The 20,767-nt window shown below is 42.8% G+C and overlaps 1 protein-coding gene and 1 long non-coding RNA gene across 4 annotated transcripts in view; one reads left to right on the forward strand and one right to left on the reverse strand.

Annotated features, from left to right (window-relative positions):
- Positions 1-9,362, forward strand: part of SH3KBP1 (SH3 domain containing kinase binding protein 1) — a 217,869-nt gene extending 208,507 nt beyond the window's left edge. For all 3 annotated transcript variants that reach the window (XM_042809914.1, XM_042809915.1, XM_042809916.1), the window contains 5 exons: positions 1,485-1,594; positions 2,861-2,986; positions 5,221-5,492; positions 6,667-6,730; positions 8,285-9,362. In XM_042809914.1, the coding sequence (XP_042665848.1) occupies positions 1,485-1,594; positions 2,861-2,986; positions 5,221-5,492; positions 6,667-6,730; positions 8,285-8,326 (614 nt within the window). In that variant the 3' untranslated portion in view covers positions 8,327-9,362. The remainder of the gene's footprint in view (positions 1-1,484; positions 1,595-2,860; positions 2,987-5,220; positions 5,493-6,666; positions 6,731-8,284) is intronic.
- A 634-nt stretch (positions 9,363-9,996) lies between these two features.
- LOC122155759 lies at positions 9,997-20,600 on the reverse strand. The gene is made up of 3 exons (XR_006167306.1): positions 20,253-20,600; positions 19,486-19,594; positions 9,997-10,582 (listed from the first exon to the last, which is right to left on the reverse strand). It is a non-coding gene; the product is annotated as an uncharacterized LOC122155759 (long non-coding RNA).
- Positions 20,601-20,767: the final 167 nt, after the last annotated feature.

The following is a 20,767-nucleotide window of genomic DNA, read 5'->3' on the forward strand; positions in this document are numbered from 1 at the left end:
GTAGCTTCACCTAATACTTGCATTCTTTCAAAGCTTTGGATTACCAAATTGCTATTGACTGACTGTGTTGATACCTCATGGCAAAGGCTGCAACAGTCAATAAGGAAGCAGTGAGAGAAATACCTGGCAGACGACAGTGGTGTCACTGGTTATATATAGGAAGAGTTGCTCTAAATAAAGTTTCGAGGTGAATAACCTCTGACTATTTCAGGGCTATTGAAAGAGGTGTCTCTTTTTTTTTTTAAAACCCTTTTCTAAATCTCCCTGGGATGGAAAAATGTTCCTGAATCAAGAACGTCTAATCCCATTTGTTTCCTAGCTGCCAATTCACAAGTACTTGAATTCATTTAAGTGTCCTTCAGTGTGCATTGTTTATTGCACAAACACAGGTTTGTTTTTCTGTTATGTGATTTTGTACCATCTTTGTAACACAGCAGTAATGCTTGAACTTTAGAGACTCACTGTTCTGCAGCAGATTGGAAAATTAAGAGCACTGTTAAATTACAAGCTGTATTTCCTGCACGTATGCAGTGAAAAATGGTCTCTGAGTAATAAAATTCTTAGCATTTGATTCATGCCTGAAAGTAATTCTTCAGAATTTGGATTTATCGTGCCTGGACTCTTGTATGTTTTCTCAATCATTTCTGTTTAACATACGCGATAGGGCGTTCTGAAATTGAGGTGACTGAAACTGATATCGCCCATAAAAATAGATGAAAGGTGTTAAGCCGTTTGGTTCAGGCACGTAATCATGAGCTGCAGTATTCCGTCAGCCTTCGCATCGTTCTTTCACATAAACACGTGGCTGGATTCAGCAAGCACCTTCCCAGTGCATTTTATTAACCACAAAGACAGTCGTGGGCTTTTTACCTCTTCCGGAGCCTGCAGGAGTTTTTGCTTAACCTCTGAACTGCTGGAGATAATCTCCTCATCTTCAGCTTCTGGAAACTCTTCTGCCTCCAGCTGCAGCCATCCAGAAACCTGCAGCTCCATCCAGCTCCAGCACGCACATTCTCTGATCCTGTGAGCAATTGTCTGTGGTGCTGCTAGCAGCGCTGGGTATACAGCATGTGAGACAACGTGTGTGCTGTATTCTGTCTCCAGCTGTTTGGAAAAAAAATTACTAATCCTTCTAACAGCAAGATGGAAATTTTGAAACTGTTCATTACCGTAGGATCTGTGTTGTCATTTCGCTCTCACTGTGCTGAACGTAAACAAAACCAGAGGCTCCTCTGCTCATTTCCCCTTTGTTGTGTTTGAGGTGGAAGGGCCCTTGTGCATAGCAAGAGCAACTGGACTGCAGCTGCCTCTGACTTCCAGGTTCTTTTAGTGACATCATGTTGTCTAAATGTGCTCAGAATGCTGTAATACAATGGAAAAAATGGGATTTGGTTTCTTCAAAATTAAAAGAAAAGAAAAAAGTGATTTTTTTCCCTTTCAGAATAGTTGCCAGAAAATCAAATCAATTCTGTTTTATTTTTAAGACTTGGAAGGTTTTGACTCTGTAGTACCAATTGCTGAGAAGCTTAATCATCCAACTACAACCAGACCAAAAGCTACTGGCAGGCGACCACCCTCCCAGTCTTTCACATCTGTAAGTGTAATTTGATTTTTAAAAGATTTTTCCTGAACTTTTTCTTCTCTGTCTTTCTGTTCCCTGATGCTTTTAATCCATTTACACAGCCATTCCTTCACATGTACAGTGAGGCAGAGAGATGCAGGAAAATTTGTGTCTAAAGGCTGCCAATGTTTTGAATGCTAATGTTTAAAACATTCCCTCCCTTGTGAGATTTGTACCCTGCCCTCCCCCCTTTGGGTGCTGCCAGATATTCCTTGCCAACCATGGCTGAGGCCAAAATAAAGCTCTATAAAAAGCCTTTGGAATAAATTAGTTTGTGCAAAATATCAAGGATTTTAAAAGCATTTCCCAAAGGAAGGATTTCCCTTTGGGCCAGTTAGCAGAGTTTGAGGACAGCAGACCGTTGATGGTCTTCAGCAACTCTCCTCATGCATCTCCATCAATCATTTCTTCTCCTTAAGCTGACACCTGTAAATAAAGGGGTGACTTGAATTTCTAGTATTTTTAGACCAGTTGGTCTCAGAAACCTTGCTTTGGAATCTGCAGCTCAGTTTTTCAGTCTTTTTTCTGTGGGGATTGGGGATTGTTTTTTCCACACTTCCTGCATTCTGGAATATGAGAATGAGAACAACTGCTGATGATACCCATGTTCACGTGGCTCAAGAAAAATGAAGTGGGGGAAGTGTAAAGGAGTGTTGTGAAACTAATAAAGAACAAACAAAAAGTCTTTCAAATTTGTCTATGAGCACAAATATACAGAAACCTAGAAGAAGTTCAGAGACTTTTCTTCCCCTGACAATTCCGTGGGTAAATGGACAAGGGACAGAAAAAAACCTTCCTTGTTTGCACCCTTGCAAAGAGGCCTATGGCAGACCTGTACTGTGCCATCATTGTGCATAGGCAGTAGTGAGACTCCTCAAAAGAGCAGCAAAGCAAGACCTGCACTATAGGCAAAGCAGTGGCGGGGCTGACACCCCACAGCATGCAGAATATCCTGGCCAAGTAAGGTAGACAGGAAGGTGCTTTAGTCTTAGAGTATAATGCAAGGCAAAGGTGGAAATTCACATTGAATCCAAATCTCTAAGAATTTCTCATTTCATCTAGCCCTGCAAGCAAAACAAAAAATGGAAGGAGGGAGAGTGCTGAATTTCAGGTTGTTACTTTGGAAATTATGACCAAAAAAAACCACCACCAAACCAAAACCACATTGATGCTTTTCTTATTCCTGTGTTAAATCCTTATACAGTGAAAATATCTGCTTTTTTTCTTCTCTCTACCTAGTCGTCCCTTTCAAGCCCAGATTTCTTTGACTCACCAAGTCCTGAGGAAGAGAAGGAAGAGCATGTTTCCATTACACACAAAACTATTGAAGTGTCGAAGAAATCAAGAACTGTTACAATATCACAGGTAAATTAATTGGAATTAATTGTTCATCCTTACTGTGTGGGTATTTTAATTTTTGAAAACATTATTCAAATAGTTACTTTCAATAGTAATTCTTTTAATATTAACACAACAACCACTTTTGTAACCGGTCCTTTAAAGTAACGTAGAAGTGGTAAGGCCGTTCTGTGTTTGAAAAGTCTAAAGTGAATTGCAGAGTTAAATGCCTCCATAAACATAGTATGAAAAAAAATCTTTCTAGTGTAATTGCACTTCACAGATTCAGAGAAGCTAGGGAAATAGATGTTAGAAACAAAGGCCTTTTTTTGCAGCTGTAAATTGAGTTTACATGAGATGAGTCTTTGAGCAGAGCAAATAAGTACAACTCTTTGGGCCATTCTAATTTAAAATTTGCAATTAAAATTTGTAAGTATAGTCACTTTTTATACTGGTATAACTGTATTTATCATATAGGCTTGTGCTGTTCTTACTTTGTCTTGGTAGAAAACTGAAATTATCAAATACTATGGAAGGAATAAATAGATCAGGCCTTAGAGTTTGGTGCTATAGTACATAAGGATACCTTGGCTAATAAAAATACTACATTGTAATATTTGTATTTTTAATACTATTTGTATTTCAAGACTTAGTTGAAAGATGCAGTCACTTCTATGATCAAATTATGAGAATAATGTTTTGCTATATAGCTCCCTCTTCTGGGTGCATTTGAATTAATGAATATTCTTGGGCCAACATTCGTAAATAATATGCTGGCATGGCAACAATGTAGATCTTGTTCCTCTAAAACACGAAGACTGCTATAAGAAAGTGTCTGGCTGAGGCTTTGATCCAGATGGATAGATGAGATGTGGCGTAACATGTTCAGTGTGGATGGCACCAGTTGTGCCTTGCTCACTTGCTGCCTGACATCCCCATTCAGTTCAAAGGAAACTTGCATCAGGTTGTTGAAGGATTATTATCCATGAAGAATCTGGTTGCAGGTGCATACATTGCTTCTCAGACATTCATACACGTACGTAAAACGTTAAAGGGGCATAATTAAGATCACAACAGTCAAGCATTCAAGCCACGAGGATTATTCATCTCTCTTGTGATTTATAATGCCATTTTTCTATATCTGGTCGCACTGTTTGTTTCACAGAAGACTTTCTTCTATGCAGTGTTTGTCTGGGGCAGGTTCTGCACTCAATCACTCCCATGTAGTAGAGAAAACAGTTTTCTACAGAACTTGGTGGATCCTGCTTTTCTCTCCTCACCACTTTTTCTCTAGTTGTCATCTGATTGCTAATTTTTCTCTGAGTTACTTTGTTGAGTTAATGCCATTGCTCTAGTCCTCAAGTTTTCGCTCATCATGTATCTGTGTTTGCATACTATTTGTTCTCAGTATCTTATTTGCTATTCAGTTTCAGTATCTCTTTTCCAATGAGAGAATTCAAGGGCTGTCCAGCACTTTCTCTTACTCTGGCCCAAAAATCAGAATTTAGTTAGTTCTGGTGCGCATCATATAATGCCCACATTAGCATTACCAATAATATGATGAACAATTAAGACTTACCTTACTTGCCAGTGTGACATCTGTACTTTTACACTGTTCTGTGTGTGCAATGAAGTAACGGATCCTATACAGTAGGTGTTGTCTATACCTTGTCTACTAAGTAGAGCGCTGGATTGCAATTCAAGAAGCACAGGATGCTTTTGAGCTAAGCCAGAAATTTTCAAGGTAACACACAAATGTTGCCTGTTTTGTTTTGTTTTTTTTTAATTTTAAGACAGTGACAGATATGGAAGAATCTATATCCAAGGTGCTTAATTGAAAACCATAAATGTAATCTGCAAAAAATGCAATTTGGATTTTTGGCCTTAATGTTGTGCTTTGCAGGAGACATCAGTAAATGCAGGCACATTCCTACAATCTTCTGTGAGAAACAGTGGGTATCTGTCCTTGTTTCTTTATACCGCGGGGTCTAAGGTCTTGGAAATGGTTTTTGCTGGTTAGTTTTAGCAACTGTGGAAACTTCCACTGAAGCTGTCTGAAATAACAGGTCCCAGCTAGACCCCCTCTGATGTAGAAGTACAAAGATAATTTACCTACTTGTTGCATCTCTCATGCTTTGACTCTGGACTTTCAGCATTACTACAGAGCAGCAAAGTAAGTACTTAATGTTTGTTATAGGTCTGATTTTCATGAAGGTTTCTCCTGGCACTTTTTTTTTTTTTTTTTTTTTTTTTTTTGACAGGTATTTGATAATAAAACTCCATTGCCTCCAAAGCCAGGAGGTTTGGCTAGTGGCAGTAATGTACAACCATCTCTATCCCCTTCACCATCACCTGGATTTCATTCAATTGCTATGGGAACAACAGGCCACAGGTCAAATTCCCCATCCCTACTTGGTGCAGAAGGAAAGCCAAAGACTGAACAGTTGAGCCAGGGTCAGACTGCCCTGGAGGAGCTGAGAACACAAGTTAAGGAGCTAAGAACTATCATTGAAACGATGAAAGACCAGCAAAAGTAAGTACTGTAAGTCATCCAGTAAGTGTGGCATCAGTGTCTTCTGGAGCTTGTCTTCATATACATCACTCTGCACTGATTGCAGATGTTTGTGGACTGTTGAATAAGTTAAGTTAGAAGGAATTAGCACTGAATAATTTTTTAATTGTTTAATGTGCTAGTAACTATTTGGAACTCACCATGCACTGATCTTAATGAGAGGGCATTTGTACTGGTAGTAGTACAAATTTCACACAGGTTCCTAAAAAGTTAGATCAGTGCGTTGTTTCATTCTTAGTGCACGTTCAGAGGAAGCTTGTATTTCAAAAGGCATAAATAATTTGTAATTAGGACATTTGAAGACCTTTGGAATTATGACTCTGCATGTTATCTTAGGGCTGGACAACTTTCTTTAAGCTTCCTACTTCAGTAGGAGAAGGGTGCTCTGTCACATAGTTTTTTGCTATTCCTGGGGGAGAATGTTGATGTTTTGGAAACTGTAGCCCAAGTAGGAAAAAGAAAAGGGGAGAAAGAAAAGGGAAAGCAGACTGCAGAGACTGTAGCAGAACACGGGTGTGGATGGGTTTTGAGAAGAGCCATTGCAAGAGGGCACATCTCAAACTGGAAGTAGACACCAAGCCCCATGTCTTCACCCTGTAGCTTGGCTCCTGGTCCTCTAGTTTTCCCAGCCCTTCTAATATGGGCTGCTCCCACCCAGTGGCATCCGTCACAAGGTGAGCTCATTTCAGTGGGAATGTGGGAAGGTTACATTGTATTGTTGGCACAAGAAGCTTTTAACTGGCTTGAATATGTTACAGGATGGGGAGGTTTTGTGTTACCAGTCCTTATAACCTACCAACAGCCAGTCTATCTACATTTTATTTGAAAAAAAGACAACTGGGTACTGATAAAATATTGATACAGCTAGCCAAGAGCAAAAGCTGTGGATGCAGGACTGTTAGAAGGAAATATTACTCATATTATTAATTAGCAGGAGGAGAGACTGCCCTTTTATAGATAGCATTACTTCTCTATGGTATGTAATACACAAGAGTATACTTACTTTAATTAGTTCTTTGGGGATAAAAAAGAAATAAGTAGCGAAGAAGGAAAATATGTTTCCGGGAGGCAATCCTTTGTGTTTTTCTAGTTTCAATATTTGCATTCCAAGTTTGTTATTGCATTCTTTTAACAGAAAAGAGATTAAGCAGTTGCTGTCTGAATTGGATGAAGAAAAAAAGATCCGTCTACGATTGCAGGTACTTAAATCATTTATAGTGCCATGGAAATATTGGCAGGTTTGATTTAGCCTCAGGTACAGGACATAAAGCTCTGATAAGATGCTTAGGTTCCAGCAAATCAAAACCTTTTACCATTTCTGAAAGGAGGTACCAATTCCCTTCATCACCTTGCCAGTCTGTGTCATATGTATTGCAGTTTTGGTTTCTTACAGAAAAAAAAAAAAAGATAATTATCTAAAAAGCCACCAGCCCGAGTAGACAAATACCAAGCAAAAGAACACAATAAAGGCTTCCAAGCATATTTCTTTAGTCTCAATTTTAGTGGTCTGATTTTGTCACAAGTGGAATAGTGCATTTTTAAATGATTTACTCTCTCCCAAAGCTTTATATTTTGTATTTTATATTTCACGTTGCAAGATTTTTATGTCTGTTTTATAGGCTGAATTCAGGTTGCCTTCACTAAAGCATCATAAATAATATAAAAGATGGCGTTAGGATTAAGAGTCAGTTACTGCTATCATAGTTTGTATAGTACCTAAGTTGGCAAATTGATTTAGTGTTTCCAAGCAGTGTTCTGCCCTTCCTGCATAAGGGTAACGGAGCTGCACCTTTGGTAGGGTCACAGACAGTGCAGCTTCATCGTGGAATGACTTTGAATCTGCTTTTCCAGATTTTGAAGTGTAATGTACTTGATAAGAGCTTTAGTATTGATTATGTTTTATATTTCTATGGAATAGGTCAACTGTACTATATCTTTGTACTAGGGATAGAAAATCGAACTGTAATTTCACCGGGCTGCTTAGAAGAGGACTTGGGAACATGACAAAGAGTGGCAGAACAGGGGATCATCAATGTCTGTGCTCCAGGGCCGTGTAAAGAACTTCATGCATGCAAACACATAAACTTCTAGTAGCACACAATTCACGTTCAGCTCAAATTGAAGTAGGATCAGAGTTTGTCTCAAGGTGGAAGGGACCTAAAGGGATCATTGAGCCCAACCTGTTCCCTGCCCACCGCGCTGTGGTGCAGCCCCTTTCCCTGACCCCCAGCCGCCCTCCCCTGACGCAGCTCCACGCCGTTCCCTCGGGCCCTGTCGCTGTCACACAGAGCAGAGCTCAGCGCTGCCCCTCCGCTCCCTGTGAGGAGCTGCAGCCGCCGTCAGGCCTCCCCAGGTTTTCCTGATCAGCTATGGGTGTTTGCAGTCAGTGGCAGTTCAGTTGTGCTGGGTGTAAGTGCCTGGGCATGGGCACAGTTCAGTGAGTTATTTCCTGGCAGCAAGTTGCACAGGCTGTGGCAGTCATCACTGAGAATTGAGAGAGTTCAAGAGGTGTTGGGGCATGGTCAATGACTGTGCTTATCTAGCTCTGAAGGGAGGAAGCCATGACCAGTCACCTTGTGCAGCTGAGAAGGTCACCTCAGTTTGTGAAATCTTTGGAAATAAGGGTGATATAAAGCCTGTACTGACACCTGTGGACAGAATGAAATATGTGCTTTTCAAACTGCACCAACTGTGCCTTAGTTTGTTAAAACATCTGATTTCAACAAATTTACTTTTTTGTTTTTTCCTTTCAGATGGAAGTTAATGACATAAAGAAAGCTCTTCAATCAAAGTGAATACTTGATAGATGGAATGTTGCATTATTCTACATGACTGAGACTCAAATTTATGCCCCAGCCAAAATAACTTTGTGCCAAATGATTAAAGAATTGCCTCAACATCCCTTTCTCAAAGGATTAGCACAACCGTTTTTGATAGCACAACAGAAATACCAACAGTGAGGAAAAATCTTCCACACGAAGCGGTGCAGTGTGGCACTGGTTGTGACTGAAATCGATCTTCTTGTGCTAAAGGCTCTCTACTTCAAGATCATAGGTGAAATGAAAACTCAGGCAGTTTAGTCCATAGTGGTACTATTTTGATGATATTTTTCCATAAATAAAGTGTATTTCAGATTATCTGTTTACAAGCTTTATGATTTTGATTATTTTTTGTTCTTGTTTTTGTTTTTTAATTGTCTTTTGTCACAGATTTTAAAATGTTTGTACTGCATATAGCCAGGAATGAATGTTAACGCTGGGGCTGGAGGGATTATTTTTGCTTCAAGATAGAACAGCCTACTTCTTGTTACAGTTTTAAGTTGTTAAATATGCAATTTCATGTTCCCCAACCCCCTACAATGAAACTTAACGTTGTGTACAGTAATGTATTTAGGAGAAGAAAACCATCAGAATAAGAATCCGGTCTTTGCAATGATTTGTGCCTTTCTTTGCCACACACCAACGGGAGCTGGTTGCAGGTCAGGTCTCCATCACGTAGCTACCCCCATCTCCCGTCACCGGTGTCCGGTAGAGGTCACACTCGCCGTGTACAGCTAGCTGCTCCACACAACCAGGTCCCTGCCAAGCCGTGGGACAGTGGCACAGTTGAGAGCATCTCTGTCTTCATCAGCTGTGGCTTTTTAGCTTTCCCGTTTTCAGTAGCCTCTCCTTTGGTTTTGAATGTTTATCTCCGCTTGGTTTTCAGTAGATGATTTCAGCGCCAGCCTCCGTCCCCAATTTTGCACAGAGTGAACAGAATATGCATTATTAAAGCAAAAATAAAGAAAAGTAAACTATAAAACGTGAATAAAAAGTTGTATTATTTCCTGCACAAGGTTCTCCATTGTGTGCCGTTGTTTCATTTGCAATTTATGAAGTGCTGTTTGCTGCATAATGTTGTAAGCTTTCTGCCATTGAGTTATGTAGAGTGAGATACTTCAAGCCCTGCTTTGCAGTGAGCCTTTGTCTTCCTAATTTTGTGGAGCCTGGTGCTTGCTTTGTTTCTTCCAGTTTCTGTTTCCATTCATTCACAATAACTTCTGGTTTCCTGTTGGTGGTTTTGTGTGTTCTTTGCTAGCAGTGGAGCATCTCATACCTTGTCAGCAATCCCTGGTGAGTTTTTACAAAGCATTTAAGGTCATGGATATTTTTACACAACATGGAGTGAGTGGGTGAGTGGTGATGTTGATACTGCGGAGTGACAAAAACACAACAAAATACTTAAAGGCTCTGTTTGTCATCTCACCAAATGCTGGCGTCGGCTCTATCCAAGATGTCCTGTATCACAACTGACCAACCTGCCTGCTGGGAACTGGGTGAGAAGTAGCTCTCTGTTGGCCAGTCATGTTCTCACATGGCTGGCAGAGCTCCCGTAATCTTCTTGTATGCACAGCTGTATAAAATGCACACATTACCATATTCAGATCTTACCTTATGGAACTCAGCTGGCAATAGTGAACCTCACTATTGGGATCATTTCTTCTACTGTGGCATGCGCTTGTTTTGTATCTGTGGTATCTGAGATTAAAAAATCTGATGATGAAACTTGAGAATATTTCAAAAAGTCCCAATACTATTGCTCAGTGTTCTTAAATAGAAGCACTAATAAAATATCACTCAAATGCTCTTATTTAACCTTTCTAAATAATTACATCACTTTTTTATACAAAGAGTGATAATCCCAACATAACTTTCCAGCAGTAAAGGTTTGTGAGGTCAATAGCAGTGAGTAGAAGAGGAGGAAATAAAGAATTCTGTTTGGGTTTGTAGTGTTATATTTGCAACAAGTATCCACGCAACAGTTCTAGCTTCCTAGTTGCATTGCAGGAAGAAAATAAACTATTGCATCCATGGTAAATAAAGTTCTAATTCCTGAGTTGTATCTCAGACATGGAAGGGACTTCTCAGAAGCATTCCATTTTTTGTAAATGCAAGTATGACGTTGGCGAGGAGTTTTCTGATAGCAAATCACATTGATTTTTCTCCCCTGTCGATGGTACCTTGAGATGATAACTTGTCACTTGATAAATCCAAGTGAAAAGTCCAGCGTATCTGTAAATGAAGATTGAATAAGATTTGGTGAAAATGCTTTGCTTTGCAAGTTTATTATTATGGGATAAGAGAGTTCAAAGCAACACAAGTTTTTCTGCTTGCTGCATTTCATTATAACAGGAAGTATTTTACACAGTACGTGGATTTTTCCCTTTTCAAAGGTGATGGCTTATGAGTGAAAGCCATGGATGTAAGCTGCTGCTTTAAAAAATGTCTGGGTTTCTATTTAAAGAAAAACAGAAAATGCTGGTGAGCTGCAAAGTGCTTTTGATGTGACAGTGATTAAATACTGCTGTTTATAAAGTGTTGTGGGAAATGATTTTTTGTTAATATGCACACAGTGGTCTTGAAGGAGACTTCTGTTTCCAAGCAGAAATATGTGCTGGTATGAAACACTGGGATCACACCTTTGGATGATAATGTTACTCATCTCGATTTGGAAACGTGTCAGATCGATAAGAAAACAGTTGTGTTGTTTTTCTAATTATTTTTTTTTTCAACTGTAAAAGGAACTGATATTCTTAACATGGGACCACAGTGCTCAGTTTTACTTGGAAATGTAAATATTCAAGGTGTTCCTTAAGTTTTACTAGTTAAATTTCATCTTCCGGCTACATTTTTGTTATTAAAGATCCATTCAGATCTTTAGAACTTCAGATCTTCAGAACGGAGCACAGGCAAAGGCTGCAGGTGGGTGTGGGCCCCCTGCCCACACTTGGGACCTGAAAGGGAGTGTCAAGTCCAGTGTCTGGAGAAAGGCCTGGGGGCTGGGAAAGGGGAGAGGCACATGGAGGAGGGCAGTGTTGCCCTTTGTGGATAGGGTGGATAGGGATAAGGGTGAAGCCGCTGGTTAGGCAGGCGAGCTGTGGTTCAAGAGCAAAGGGGAGGGCTGTTTAAAAGTGGAAGCAACTGCTCTGTGACTTCTGTTTAGGGGTGGCCGTGGTTCTCCTTTGGCAGAGGGTCTTCTCAGTGCTGACTCCTATTCAGAGCAGTTGGGGTGGATCTGAATTCTCTACCAAATACCAGCTACTTTGTCTCCATGGTTATTAATACCACTCAGTCAGAAATAGATGTCATTTGGCACCTTTGGCCTCAGCTGACTCTCAAACCTGGCCCAGGAATGAGCAATCAATTGCTCGTGTCCCAGCACGTTCATTCCTGCCTCCTGCAGTTGCTTCCACCTCTACCCTCCAGCCACAGCCCCTCTGTTTTGGAAAATAACCAACTTCCTTAGATAGCAAGCCTGAAAGCATGGGGATGCCAGTACTTCCAGCCTGGAACAGATCAGCTGGGCAAACAAGACTTTTTGTTTCTTGTTGTGTTCCTCAATACAAGTTTTTTTTTCTCCTGCTTCATCCCAGTCAGAGAAAGGTGAACATGCTCACGTGGAGGGACCCATCAAGCTGCTCTTCAGCTCCTCAGGATGAAGTCTGGTATTTTGTGAGATCACTCTGGGGGCTTTTCTTAGAGGATGTGAAAAAGAGGCCAGGAAGCCATCCCTGCTGCAGGATGATCCCTCACTGGGGTTTACCTCTGCAGGGGTTGCTGTTCTTTCTGAAGGGCATAACACCAGTGAACTGCAGGAGATGGAGCAGTGCAACAGCCTCTGTGCCAGGTTCTTTCTCCTACCATCAGATAAGAAAGGATAAGTACAACAGAGCACCTGCATAGAAATTGCTGCTGTTGCATAATTTGGCTACTCCAGACTGAAAGAGCCAAATTAGTTGAGCTCTGCTGGAAGCACAGATGCAGCCATTTAGCAAATAATAGCACAAGGCACAAGAAACATGGCATACATTTTGAGACCCAGCAAAAACAGCATTGGCTGGAGGAAGCTGGTTCATTAATGGATGTCGAATCTCTCGCCAGGGGCTCGGGATGTTTGTGCTGTGATTGTGCAGCTGGCTTGGCATGTGTCACTGTGCTCAGGGAATGGAAAATTTCCTATGCCCTGACCTGAAGCACCTGTTTACGTCAGAAGCACAGCTCAGTAACCTGTGGGTGGGGAGTTCTCCCACAAAAAGGATATCACACTGCTGCCAGTGCTAGAAGCTTCAGTGTTGGACTTGGGTTAATCTGGTTATACTGAAGTCAACAAGGTTGATTCGGTCTCATGCTGACCCAGAGTTCCCAAGAGAGCAGGGCAGCAGGACATGGCAGGAATGCATCAGCATGAGCCTGTCCAGCTGGGCGCAGTCTGAGACAAGCCCACGTTCTCCCATTCATGTTTTCACTCTCCTCCCAGGCCCTCATGTTTTCTCAGCCTTCTCCCACCTAATTATAAAAGGCAGCAACCTCAGGCAGCAAACCTTCTGCTACCTTGAACCTGGTGGCTTCCTCCTGTAGGAGTGTATGTCCCAGTACTCCTGTGATGCGCAGGAGGGAATCTGCCCCCTAAGCAATGCATCCTACTGCCTTTGTCCACCTGAAGCTGCTGATGCTGCAGCTCTGGTAAGATTGCTGCCTTTGGCAGGCTCTGGTTGCTGTCTCCTTTCAGACAGGACTGGGCTGTCACTGTGTCTGTCTGGGACAGAAGGCAAATGGGGTGCTTTGCAGGCTGAGTTCAGGTTGGTTTCATGCTACAGAGGTGAGTGCATGCCATAATGGAATCCTGTGGGAAGTAAAGGTATGTGACATTTGTCCTACATGTGTGTGCATGCCAGAGCAATAACCCTATATTTTGCTTTGTTGTTGCTGTGTGGATAACTGAGTAGAGAGCAATAGCAAAATCATTCAGTTTTCCAATTGGATTTGAACCTTGAGATAAAACAATGCTATCAGGCAGCACAAAGGATTTTACTCCTGCTTTGGGTAGTCCTACTGCTAGCACAGCCTCAGCACTCATTTCTTCAGAATATCAGCCATGATTTGGAATTTCCCAAACAAAAAAAGAGTAGGCATCTCTCTTACAAAATTGTTAGTAAATCCAGGGTCTGTTCTTGTGAAAAGGTCAGGAATGTTTTGTGCTTCTTCAGAGTCTTGGAGCTGACCAGAAAGCGAGTTACTGTTTAACTGGGTGCTGTGACCCTTCCTATTGCAAAGTGCGGGAGGAAACTCTTTGATACTTTGACAGGAATGTGATTTGACACAGTGATGGGCTGCAGGTCTCACTTGTACAGCATTTTAAAACTTTGCTGGAATGATTCCTATCATGCCAGCAGGTAGAGGTCTGAAAAAGGGCTGTGCTGGAGTGACAGTGTATCTGGCCGTAACACTTTCTAATTGTACAAGGCTGATGGGTGGTTTGGCGGTGGCTGTAATAGCCCTGAGTACATGACACTCTCCCAGCAAAGAACATATGTAATACAAGTTGACAAAGCAGAGAAGACAAAGTGTTTGGCCTCATATTTTGTCTTGCTGCAAAACCAAGAGAGCTCCAGGAAAGGCTGTAGGCTGATGTGCTGTAAATGTGTTCAGGTCTCACCATTAACAGCGCAGAGAAGTGCCCAGAGCCAAGCCCCAGTATTAACAGCAGCCCCATGCTAACAAGTTCACACCTAGGAAACAAAGTCACCATGCAGACAGAGAAAAGAGCTGCCAGGGGTTTTCAAGAGGACCAGTGTTGCTCTCTTCCTCATTAGGGGCCTCAGCTGTGCTCTCAATGGTTATTGTCCACTTTTCTGCTGATCCCACACTGCTCCTTCATGGATACAAATTACTCTTAGACTGAAAAAAGCACCTGAAGTGGACAATGGCAGACTCTTTCATATGCCAAGCCAGCATTTAAGAAACATTGCCATCTCTTGGCTGCCTTAACAAGAGAAAATGCAAATACAGTTTGAAGGTTCCAGTTGAAGTTGTAGTATGTTTACTTAGAATCATAGAATCCTTAGAGTTGGAAGGACCTTTAAAGGCCATCTAGCCCAGCTCCCCTGCAATGAACAGGGACACCACAGCTACATCAGGTTGCCCAGGGCCTGATCCAGCCTCTCCTTTAAGCTCTCCAAGGATGGAGATTTTATTCATAGAATCACACAATGCCCACGGTTGGAAGGGACCTCAAAGATCATGAATCTCCAACCCCCCATCACAGGCAGGGCCACCAACCTCCACATTTAATGCTAGACCAGGCTGCCCATGGCCCCATCCAACCTGGCCTTGAACACCTCCAGGGATGGGGCATCCACAACCTCTCTGGGCAGCCTGTTCCAGCACCTCACCACTCTCTCTGTAAAGAACTGCCCCCTGACATCCAACCTAAATCTCCCCTCACTCAACTTAAAACCATTTCCCCTTGTCCTGCAGTTATCTACCCTTTCAAAGAGTTGATTCCCTTCCCCTCTGTAGGCTCCCTTTAGGTACTGAAAGGCTGCAATGATGTCACCCCACTGCCTTCTTTACTCCAGGCTGAACAAGCCCAGCTCCCTCAGCCTGTCTTTGCAGGGGGGCAGTCCAGTTCCCCGATCATCTCCGGGAAAGCTGTTCTAGAGCCTCACCACCATCACTGTAAAAGACTTTTTGCCTATATCCAACCTAAATTTATCCCTTTTAAGCTTGAAGTCATTTCCCCTTGTTCTATCACCACAGACTCTGCTAAAGAGTCTGTCCCCTTCTTTCCTGTAACTTCTCTTTAGAAACTGAAAGGCTGTTATCAGGCCACATCTGAGCCTTCTCCAGGCTGAACAGCCCCAGCTCTCTCTGCCTGTCCTCATAGAAGAGGTGTTCCACCCCTTGGATCATTTTTGTGGCCTCCTCTGGATGGTCCCCAACAGGTCCATGTCTCTCTTGTACTGAGGACTCCACATCTGAGAGCAGTACTCCAGGTGAGGCCTCACCAGCACAGAGTAGAGGGGCCAGATCACCCTCCTCACCGTGCTGGCCACACTTCTTTTGATGCAGCCTAGGATTTGATTGACTTTCTGGGCTGTGAGGGCACATTGCTGGCTCTTGTCCAGTTTGTCATCCACCAGTATCCCCAGGTCTTTTTTGGCAGGGCTGCACTCAGTCCTTTCAACCCTAGTTTGTATTGGCAGTGGATGTTGCCTCAACCCAGCTGCAAGCTCTTGCATTTGGATGTGCTGAACCTCATGAGGTTCACCTGGGCTCACTGCTCAAGCCTGTCTAAGTTCCTCTGGACAACATCCCATCTCTTTGGTGTGTTGACTGCACCCCACAGATTGGTGTCACCAGCAAACTTGCTGAGAGTGCATTCAACCCCACTGTCAGTGTCACTGATAAGAGCATTGATCCCAGCACTGACCTCTGGGTCAGAGACACTGAGCCATTGGCCACTACTCTCTGAACAATTCCGCATCCAATTCTTTGTCTATTGAACAGTCCAGCCATCAAATCCATATCTTTCTAGTTTGGAGGAAAGGATGTTGCAGGTTACTGTGTCAAAGGCCTTACTGAAGTCCTTAGATAGATGACATCAGTAGCTCTTCCCACGTCCACTGATGCTGTGACACCATCATAAAAGCCTACTACTTATCAGTCTAAATGTACAAAGTTTTCAGTGGTACCTACTCTAAAAGTGAGTACCAACAGATGAGGTTTTTGATTTGTCACTTCAGAGTGATTTTTGCCTCTTCAAGATCGCTTTTCTTCTCGCAGTACCAACTGATAACAACATAACCATTCTGATTATGGATGTTTAAAATGTTTTTAAGCAGCATGAATGTCTTGTCTTTTCCTAAGTTTGTAAGTCTCATACAGCCTTTTGCACCTGGCATGTACAGAAATGTAAGATTAGTCAAATCATGGAGCCTAGATGTCTCCATGATGTGTTTAAGTGAATTCCCTGCTATAGTCACATTTTGCTGGGATTTCGTTAATCAGCAGATGGAATGAGCCCATTGGCCCAGGTGACCAAGTCATGGGTATTCTTTTAGTGACAAGTAACTTGGGAGAGGATGAAGGTAGGAACCTTGTCTTAGAACAGTCCAAAAGAACAACCACACAGAAAGCACTGAGCCATGACAGATAAAGAAGTTGAGGATAATTTGATCAGGTTGAAGACAGGAAAAATAGTCAGACTCAGGATGAACATGTGATTTTCAGTGAGTTCACAAATGTTATACCAAGCCACTTGAAGTTCCCTCTTGTTCCTACAGGAAATGCATATTTCTGACCCCTCTGATCTGCTCAGTTGGAGAGAGACCCAACATGAGAAAAGATCTGTCAGGTTTAGGACTGCAAAATAGAAAACATTAATCATGCGAGAGGGCCATATGAATGAAGAAATGTAGTGCTTACGTCTTCAAAGTATTAATGTCTACCAGCTGAGTACTGCATGGCTTGCTTTTCTTCCCATCAGAAGTATAAACTTCAGAAAGGTTATGGGAAGTCGTGTGAAATGTGTTGAAAAGAGGTGATGAGTGGTTTTCAGTTGGACTGATGATGGGCTCTGGTCTGGAGAAGCTGAATTAGCCCTGCACACAAGAGGAGATCTGAGCAGAAAGCTGCACTAAGAGACTGTGTCCTTGCACCAGCAGCTGTTTGCCCTCATTCTCTGTCAGCAGGTCAGATGAGCACATGAGGTCTTGCGCTTTCCAGTGAAAAAAACTAATGCTGATTCAGTGATTGTATGGTGTTTAGAGTTCATGCCAATTTGGGGCATCCTTGCAAAGCAAAACTGCCTGCATGCGAATGCTTTAAGTTGTGGCATTTGTAGGCCTCCTTGTGAGGTTCCCTTTCAAGGCTCATTCATGCTGTTTAGCTGCCATTGCATATCTACAATATTTTGAATCTGAGATTTTGAACAAAACCAAGCAGCTCTGCTGGACTTCTTAAAGGGAATTCACAGGATTTTATTTAGACTCTGGTAAAGCTTTTATTTGATGACCTTATAAAAGAGAACAGCTTTTGTATGAATGCATACTTAACAATAAATAAGTCTTATTTTCTTGTTCAATAAATACAATAACGATTTCCTTCTCATTCATGTAAGAGCAGTATCTATATGGTTACTCGGATACCTGCTCACTGTAAATGAAAGTAAGTGGACAGCAGAGGAGAAATGGTACTACCAACGAGTTAATTAACAGTGTTCACCATTACCACTGTTTAACATCTTTGTCAATAACATGGAGAGTAGGATTGAGTGCACCCTCAGGAAGTTGTGGACAACACCAAGCTGAATGGTGCAGTCACAGAATCACAGAATCGCAAGGTTGAAAATGACCTGCAAGATCATCTAGTCCAACCACCCTCCCAGCCACTTGAGGGGAAGGGATGCCATCCAAAGGGCATTGACAGGCTTGAGAGGTGGGCCTGTGCAAACCTTAGGAAATTCAAGAAGTCCAAGTGCAAGGTTCTGCATCTGGCTATGGGCAATCCGAAGCACAGACATAGACTGGGCAGAGAACATATTGAGAGTAGCTCTGTGGAAAAGGATTTGGGAGTGTTGGTTAATGAGAAGCCCATCAGGAGCTTGTGTGAGCTCAACAGGACCAGTGTGAGCTTGCAGCCCAGAAAGCCACCTGCATCCTGGGTGGCATCAAAAGAGGGGTGGCAGCAGGGACAGGGAAGAGATTGTCCCCCCTGCTCTGCTCTCATGAGGACCCATCATCTGCAGTACTGAGTCCCAGTCTGGAACCTTCCCCCCCTCCCCCAGCAGAAGAAGAATGTGGAGCTGTTGAAACAGGTCCAGAGGAGGCCACAGAGATGCTCAGAAGGCTGGAGCACCTCTCTTCACAAGAAAGATTGAGCAAGTTAGGCTTGTTAAGCCTGGAGAAGAGAAGGCTCTTAGGTAACGATTCAACTTTTTACTTGCAAAGAAACACTACAACCCCCCCGCATCCCCTCCAAAGTGAATTTCCTACTTGTTCTCACTCAGGTAACTTGCAAGACCTGAAGATACTGGTATTCAGTTGAAATATCAGTCCTACATCAAAGGCTCAGTTGCAGTATACAAAATGAAGCTTCTTCCTTTAAAAATACTCCTTGTTCCCAGCTACAAAGAAAGTCTACAAGCACAACAAATGGCACCATGTTAAACTACTGAAAATGAATCTTCAGAATGTAGCAGCTTGTTAGAGAAAATGCCAGAGGAACAGTAAGGATATTGCATGGAAGAAGAGTGAATATAATCAAGAGAAGAGGAAAAGTCTCATTGTACATTAAATATCTATGAAGAGAGACTGTCGCTCTGTTGCAAGATGAAGAGACAGACCTCTCAGCATGGAATGCAAAATGATGCCGAATGTTAATGTCTGCAGAATGAAAGCCAAAGACACATCTTCTTTCTACAAGGAAATAGGATTGTGATAATCTCTAGAAGGCAGAAAAGGCTTTCTTATTATGTCTCAGCAGAATCCCCTTAAGTAATTCCAGCCCACATATTTGTTCCAAATTAACACTTCAACAACTTTCAAGATTACAGGGAGCACCACAGCACGCCTCCATTGTTCTGAACCCATTCAACTGCAATTTGTTTTTGCATGTTAGCTGCTGAGAGCCTAAGAACACAATTAAGTAAGATTTCCTGTATAAATAATCCCTTAAATTTTACAATTTTATTTTATTTTTTATTCCAGTACCAGCTCTTCAGCTAAGCTTTCTTATATTGCAAAAAATACAAAGTAGGGTTTGTGCTGGGGAGGACCATAGAAGTGTGTACTTGCAATATTTGTCAGCTGAGGGCTGCCATATGCACATTGAGGTACTTCCACTCATGGATTTAGATTTTCCTTCTGTTATATCAGAAAACTGTTGCCTTGCTGGTTCAAGGCTAATAGAGCTAGAGGTGTCAAATAGAAAGGCTTACTCATACCTAGAGAGGAAAACTTCCAGGAAGGGGTTGGAGCTCTGGCAGCCAAAGTAGATAATTTCTCTAATTCTCCATACTCTTGCTTTTGTAAAAAAAAAAAAAACAAAAAACCCAGAAATCTCAACCTCTGCAGCAAATACAACAGCTTACTTGCTCCAAACTCTCCAAAATGAGGGACAGATTTGCCTCTTACGTGTTGTTTCTGCATCCATGTTGAGCCACATTGCACAGTGCTATCCGGAGTGTCTCTCGAAACAACTGGCTACTGGAACCCCTCTTTTGGTCACAATGGTGCCAGACACCTACAGAAGAAAACAGTGTGCAATAAGTTGCTTTTATTGTATTATGGTGTATGGTAAAAATATAAATTTCAGATAGCAGTAGGGAGAAAGGCTGCATCAGAAGGTAAAGATGCTGTCCTCTTAAAACTTGTTTATAGCCCTAAGTGAAAAGTGAGGTGAACAGGCTTTCCAGCCAGGCTTGCTACTTCCAATCCAAATTCATTCAAGGCCTCAAGGTTTCCACAGTTCCTTTGGTTCCTGGCTGCCCTGATTTCAGTGCATGCCATGGTGCCCTTCTGACAGCCAAGATACAAAGCTGAGAGAAGAACCTGGCTATCCCAGTGGACAGTAGGGTGATCATGAGCAGGCAGTGTGCCCTCATAGCCAAGAAGGCCAATGGTATCCTGGGATCCTGGAATGCATTAAAAAAGCGTGGCCAGCAGGTTGAGGGAGATGATCCCTCTGCTCTGCCCTGGTGAGGCCACATCTGCAGTGCTGTGTCCAGTTCTGGGCTCCTCGGTTCAAGAAAGACAGAACTTCTGGAGCAAGCCAGGAGGAGGGCCTAAGAGATGATGGGGGGCCTGGATTATCTTCTGTATGAGGAAAGGCTGAGAGAACTGGGGCTGTTCAGCCTGGAGAAGGCTGAGAGGGGGTCTTATCCATGCTTACAAATACTTACAGGGAAGTTGTCAAGTGGATGGGGCCGGGTTCTTTTCACTGGTGCCATGAAGCTGGATCATGGAGCCACAGTCATGGGAGATTTTAAAGAAATAGCAGGAATTGAAGGATGCTTTGTTTCTCAAGCTTTTGGCACAGGTGGTCCATCTGGGGTCAAGACCAATTAAACCTTAAGTGGAAAGATAAGATATTAGGGAAAGGGCGTAATACACTGGGTTGAGGGAAGAACAAGCAGCAACCAGTGGTCTTTGCCGCTTCGGGAACAGCCCGGAGATTTGGGCTGACAGCAGCAGACGGACTCCGGCTTTGCACGGGCATAGGGCGCTGCTCGACCCCTCCGAACGCAGCCGAGCTGGGCCGCCTCTTCAAGTAACAGCAGTGACCGCGGGGAGCGGGCGGTGCGCGGAGGCGGATTGCCCCGCGAGGGGCGGGGAAGGAAAGCGAAGCGCGAGGCGCGGTCGCCCCGACGGTGCCGCCTCCCCTCAGTCCCGCTCTGGTGGCGGCGGGACGCGGTGC

The sequence above is a fragment of the Centrocercus urophasianus genome, unplaced genomic scaffold (assembly GCF_019232065.1).
Source record: "Centrocercus urophasianus isolate 14NV4802_14NV808 unplaced genomic scaffold, USGS_Curo_1.0 seq_12, whole genome shotgun sequence".
Lineage (NCBI taxonomy): Eukaryota > Metazoa > Chordata > Aves > Galliformes > Phasianidae > Centrocercus > Centrocercus urophasianus.